The sequence below is a fragment of the Ziziphus jujuba genome, chromosome 2 (genome assembly GCF_031755915.1).
Source record: "Ziziphus jujuba cultivar Dongzao chromosome 2, ASM3175591v1".
Lineage (NCBI taxonomy): Eukaryota > Viridiplantae > Streptophyta > Magnoliopsida > Rosales > Rhamnaceae > Ziziphus > Ziziphus jujuba.
Window position 1 is genome coordinate 33,284,990 of NC_083380.1, and position 6,809 is coordinate 33,291,798.

The window sequence follows — 6,809 nt, forward strand, 5'->3', positions numbered from 1 at the left end:
TACTCTGCAGCAATAAATGTATGAAGAACTCTCATTTGATATGAGAAGAGTAACAGAGCTCAAACTGTGATTTATGATTAGTCATTAGCTTTGCATGAGGTACTACCTTATGAAGAACAGCAATCGCAGCCAGCCCTTCAATTTTTCATCTTTGGATAACCACCACGGTAGAATTTATACCTTTGAAATGTAAACTCAGATTTAGGTTAGAGTAAATAGAGCTTTGGTGAGGATGGTTAGAAAAGATACTTTAGAATCAATTAAGCTCCTCTACTCATAATTGCTCTAATAAAAATTAACACTAAATATTTTGACAAAATTTCTAACATATTCCCTTTTAGAAAATAACATGTAATTTTGATGGGAACCACAGACAATATATAGATTAAGATATATAGGACCTTTATCAAGTATCAATTTTTATAATTCTCCACCATCAAAAAAGAATGGATAACAATAAAACTCTACTATAAGAGGCATAATAAAACATAAGCCGTTAATTGATTACTGTTTTATTAATTATCCAAATATATATTATAGTACATTGACCGTATATGTTTACATGTGTAACAAACAGACATGAATATGAGAGGATCACCAACAAAATTTATTGCAACTGGTTTATACCGTTAATTCCTCTTCATTTTTTTGTACCAGAGAGTACTAGTGAGAAAATTTTTATGAATTCCGAGTGGGTTTTTGTAAGTGTACGTTCTTGTGTATTTCCAGTAGTGCTAATTATAAAAAGACAAAAGTACTCCTTTTATTGGAGGGTCTAGAATGTGGTCCACCGCCACTATTAAATAACAAGGACTTAGGATTTTTTTTTTTATTATTTACCAAAAGAAAAAAAAAGGACTTAGAATTTTTTATTTTATTTTTTTATTTATTTATTTTTTTGGGTAAACTATGTTAAAGTCTTTGCCATAGCAATGGTAGACATAGACTTAAAGCCTTATCTCTGCTGGGTCCCATATAAAATTAGTTTTCACTACCTTCAAATGATGATATTAAATTAGAAGGAAACTTACCATCGAGAACATTAGAAAAGGGAAATACAAGTATTACTGTATATTCAATATGAATTTTCAAATACTTTTTAGACTTTTTTTAATTTTAAAGGCTTAGGTGTGTTCAATACATCCTTAAAAGGCTTTATAAAAAATATGAAGATAGTCAATATAAATTTTTAAAAATTTTTTCTAAAAAAAATCTATAAAAATCTTAGGATATTCAATTAAATTTCTTTTAAAAGTTCATAAAAGTAATGTAGTATTTAAAATGCCAATGGTATTTTATGACTTTTTAAATCAAACTTTTATCCCTTTTTTTTTTTTTTTTTTTTTTTGGGGGTAAAGTCTTTGCTATCTGCTTTCTTAGTTTTGGCGACTTGGGTAGTACCACGTAAACATTTTTCTTTTGTGAGAATTTATTAGGGAAAGTTGGTACAAAGGGGTTGTTTTTTTATTTTATTATTGGTGCTTTAAATTGTTACCGGTAGAAAAAGTAAGGATAAATACGTAGAGAAAGTTGGAAAAAGTAAGGATAAGGTATTTAATGTCACACACACAAACACACATATATATATAGATGTCATTTTCAATTATTATATATTGAGTATTTCTGTGTATCATTGAGGGTAATAATTACGAGTGGAACTATTGTTAAAATGATAATTGCTAGTTGGTAGTATTTAATTATATATTAATTTTTAATCTAAAATCCTAATTTAGAAAAGTAAACTTGTTTTTTATAAGCATTTAAAAATTATCAAATATCATATGGATTAACTGATGATAATCCCATTGGCACTTCATAATGTACTTCATAAGGAATTTTTTTTTTTTTTTTAACTAAAAGTGTTTTGCTAGTTGTCATGAATGATGATGAGTAGAATCATTGCTAACATGGAAATTACTAATTATGTATGTATTTTTTTATTCTATATCTTAATTTTAAAAAGTGAATCATTTGTGTTAACTACTTAAATTGTAATATGGTATATGAGTATGTAATTATCATCAATAGTGACAAATAATATTTTCCTTATTGAAAATCCAATCAAATTCAATAATACAGCTATTAAGAAGCCTCTCATATACGTTGTGAAGCAAGGGAGGCATAGGGAAATAATTAAACCAGAGCTATCCAACTAGTCTCAATTTAGCCATCAGTTTACACTCTTCTTTCCTCTCATTATTAGTTGACATGCAAGAACACTCTACGCATTCCATAAAGTGAGCATGTGTATACATGGCCACTTTAGCAAAGCTGTATGTCCATATATAATATGCGAGTAAAGATATAAGTACAATAACATCATAAATATGCATAAAATAACAGAATAAACTCAAGAATAATAATTAGACTACGAAGAGGAGAAGCCAAATCCAAAATCCACATACATATATATTAATTATTCATTGTTTGAGCTAAATCCACATACATACATATTAATTATTCGTTGTTTGAGCTCCATTTCTTCAAGATAAGTCTGAGTGGCAGTGATCTCGATGAATAAAAGGGAACCAAATAATGCAAGAAGCGTCCAAGGGTTTCTGAAATGGATGTGGTGACAGTCTGCCATCCATTTCTTGAACTTGTTATTGCAATGATTTTGAATTCCAAGCTTAGCTTCAGCATAAGTATGAGGGTTTGGGACCAAATTACTTGTGATTTCGTTAAATAGATCTGCAACCAGTTGGTCGTTTCCCAAGCAATTGTTGATGACATTCTGAGTCCTAAGGATCATCACATCTTCAGCATTGTCAATGAGTGAGTCCATGAAGCACATATAAGATGTGATGACATCCTGTCGCACGTTGTCCGCCGAGTTGTTATAGCAACTCGATTCAAAAGCCAACAAGTTGAGCAGCAGGGATTTGGTGGAGGCATCTATGCGTATTGGAGGAAATGTGAGCACTCCCCTGACTAGTAGATGAGATTCAAACTTGACATCGCTAAAACTACCTGTTTTGTTTGGTCTGAACTTGATTCCGACAGACTTGAGCACCCTGGCTGGATGATAAAAGTACCAATCACTAGCTGTTTTGTTGGGGCTGAGCCTGTCATCGGAATTGCTTCTATGATTATCGGTCTCTGATATTTGAGATTTTCCGCCTGGGACAGTAGCACTTTGTATCATAAATCTTGCCCTTATCGTGTCTAGAAGATGAAGAGGAGATTTATCTTCGAGTTTGACTGCATGATGAAGTCTATGGCACATAATGATGAATATTTCAGTCATCATCCTCCAATATTGTTTTTTGTCCTTCATTAAAGCCTCAAGGACAATGTAAGGGAGTTGGTTCTCTAACAAGAACAAGTCTCGCTTGACATTAGCTATGTCATTAGTTATCATCTTCTTCGGATGATACTCCTCTTGATCTCCCATCGGCGGCAAGCACATGATCATGAACTCTAGAATGAAGCAACCGTCAATAAACATCATTTTTGTGAATGCCTCATCATGAATATTTTTCAATCCTTCTTTATCATAGAATTCCCTTGCTTTACTGGCCACGTCTTTGACTTTCTTGTATAAAGCGGCAACCTTAGAAGGAGTTTTACAATGTAGCCTCGCCAGTTTAGTCTTGAGTTTCTCACCTTCTTGGAGCTGAGCTTCTCCATGGTGATAAGGACCGATGGAAATCACATGAGGATCAAAGCAACCTTTATTTTTGTCAAGATCACGAAGCAACCTTGGAACCTTTGGTATCTTGGGCCCTTCTAGTTGCTGGTTGCTTCTTGGAGTTGATGAATATTCATCCTCATTGAATAGGTAAGCAAAAAGATCCTCATCATCACGAGGTCCTTCAGTATTTTCCATGTTGATTGCTAGTTCGTTTGCCGCTGCAGATTGATCCTTCATCATTTTTTATGCGAAAGGAGTTCCTATCCCGGTATGTACTTTGAATTATATGGGTTTAAATGTATCATTAAAGCATCTCCAATGAATAATTTATATGTAAAGTGTTAATTAATAGTGGTTATGGTTTGTTACATATCTAAAACAACAATAAATTTGAAGGAATAAAAAAAAGAAAAAAAACAAAAAAACAATTTGAAGTTATATTCAATTTGGTATTTTTTTCCTTTTTTTTTTTTTAACTTTATTGTTATTTTAGATGTCTAACATGCTCCAACCATAACAAGCTAATATTTAAGGTAAACAAGTTACATATTTAGTGTAATATACTGGTAATACATATATATATATATATATATATATAGGTTTTACAACTATTTATTTTAAGAGGGAAAAAAATAGAGTTTTTATCCATAGGTTTGGTTATAAGTATATTTCAGTTTTATTAGGAAATTGAAAAAAAAAAAAAAAAGATTAGACTCTAACCCTTTTTTTTTTTTTCAATTTTCTAATAAAACTGAAATATACTTATAATCAAATCTATTAGGATAAAAACTCTATTTTTTTTCCTCTTAAAATAAATAGTTGTAAAACCCTTTTTTTTAAAATATATATATACACTACGCGAAAAATAAGCTCTAGCGACACATTATTAGCGACGCTACGAGAAAAATGCGTCTAAAAAAATAATACCGCGACTCTGAGGTTAATACGTCAGTAAAAATTCGACCAATCGACGACGCATGAAAAAAAAGGTATCGTCGAGAAGTCGCGAGAAACAAACACACACGACGCATAATATTTAGAGTCGCTGAATAAACATAGTTATGCGTCGCCTATTAGTGTAACATTGTTTTTTTCTTTTTTTTTTGTTTTGCGTTTTTTTAAGTATGTAATAGTTGATGTTATTTCAAATTTAAATAACAAGTGAAAATGTTTAAATATTTGGGAAAATATTTTATTGATATAAGGCGACGTATACACTATTATGCGTCGCCCATTAGGGAAAAAATTTATATTTTTTGTTGTTTTTTCTAAGTATTAAACAGTTGATATTCTTTTAACTTTAAATAACAAGTGAAAATGTTTAAGCAGCATGACATTTTTTTTTTTGAAAAAAATATTTTAAAAGATTTATTAATGATATCAGGAGACAAGAAGAATTGCGGGTCGCCTATTAGTCTATTATCATAAATTTTTTTTGAAATTTTTAGTAAGTATTAAACAGTTGATTTCTTTCAACTTTAAATAACAAGTGAAAATGTTATAGCTGCTTCACAGTGATTTTTTTTTTTTTTTTGTTTTCTCAAATACATTTTTAGCAAATATGTTATTGATATATGGCGACGCATAAATACCATTATGCGTCGCCTATTATGGTGAAAGTTTTTTTTTTTTTGGTGTTTTTCTGATTTCTTTCAACTTTAAATAACAAGTGAAAATGTTATAGCTGCTTCACAGTGCTGTTTTTTTGTTTTTTCAAATAAATTTATAGAAAATATGTTATTGATTTATGGCGACGCATAAATACCATTATGCGTCGCCTATTATTGTGAAATTTTTTTTTTTTTTGTGTCTTTTTGATTTGTTTCAACTTTAAATAAAAAGTGAAAATGTTATAGCTGCTTCACAGTGATTTTTTTTTTGTTTTGTCAAATAAATTTTTAGCAAATATTTTATTTATATATGGCGACGCATAAATACCATTATGCGTCGCCTAATATTGTGAAAAACTTTTTTTTTGGTGTTTTTCTGATTTGTTTCCACTTTAAATAAAAAGTGAAAATGTTATAGCTGCTTCACAGTGATTTAATTTTTTTGATTTTTTTAATAAATTTTTACCAAAAAGTTTCTTGATATATGGCGACGTCTAGTATTGTGAAACAGGAAGATTTTAAAAAATTAAAACACCTTCTCTAACTAGTTTAAATCTTTTAACTGGTTATTTGATGCAGGGATAAAATCAGATTGATTAAAAAAATAAAAAAATAAAACTCATTTATGTTGTTTAAATATTTTCACTGCTTATTTGATGATGTAAGAAAATTAAATTGTTAAAAACCGTGGTTTTTTTGAAAGAAAAAAAAAAAAAAGAGTATTAAGCGACGCATAATACTGCTTATGCGTCGCCTAAACCCTAAATTTAAAAAACAAAAAAAAAAAAAAAAAAAAAAAAACCTCTCTTTATATTATTTCAATATCTTCACTAGTTATTTCATGCTCAGCTAAAATCCAATTGTTAAAAATGAAGGTTTAAAAAATATATATATATAGGGTATTAGGCGACGCATAATCATGGTTATGCGTCGCCTATTACTAAAATTCAAAAAAAAAAAAAACAAACTCTGTTTATCATCTTTAAATATTTTCACTGGTCATTTGATGCTGGAAGAAAATCAAATTGTTAAACAGGAAAATTTTAAAAAAACACCTTCTCTAACTAGTTTAAATCTTTTAACTCGTTATTTGACGCAGGGATAAAATCAGATTGATTAAAAAAATAAAAAAACAAAACTCATTTATGTTGTTTAAATATTTTCACTGCTTATTTAATGATGGAAGAAAATCAAATTGTTAAAAACCATGGTTTTTTTGAAAGAAGAAAAAAAAAAAAGGGGTATTAGGCGACGCATAATACTGATTATGCGTCGCCTAAACCCTAAATTAAAAAAAAAAAAAAAAAAAAAAACCTCTCTTTATATTGTTTCAATATCTTCACTGGTTATTTCATGCTCAGCTAAAATCCAATTGTTAAAAATGAAGGTTTAAAAAATATATATATATATGGTATTAGGCGACGCATAATCATGGTTATGCATCGCCTATTACTAAAATTCAAAAAAAAAAAAACAAACTCTGTTTATCATCTTTAAATATTTTCACTGGTCATTTGATGCTGGATGAAAATCAAATTATTAAACAGGAAGATTTTAAGAAAAAC

At 29.3% G+C, this 6,809-nt stretch overlaps 1 protein-coding gene across 1 annotated transcript; it reads right to left on the reverse strand.

The window, feature by feature from the left end:
- Nucleotides 1–2,416: 2,416 nt before the first annotated feature.
- On the reverse strand, nucleotides 2,417–3,874 carry LOC107403335 (UPF0481 protein At3g47200-like). The gene has a single exon (XM_016010219.3). It carries the CDS (start codon nucleotides 3,872–3,874, stop codon nucleotides 2,417–2,419), a length of 1,458 nt encoding a protein of 485 aa, XP_015865705.3.
- Between the last annotated feature and the right edge of the window lie 2,935 nt (nucleotides 3,875–6,809).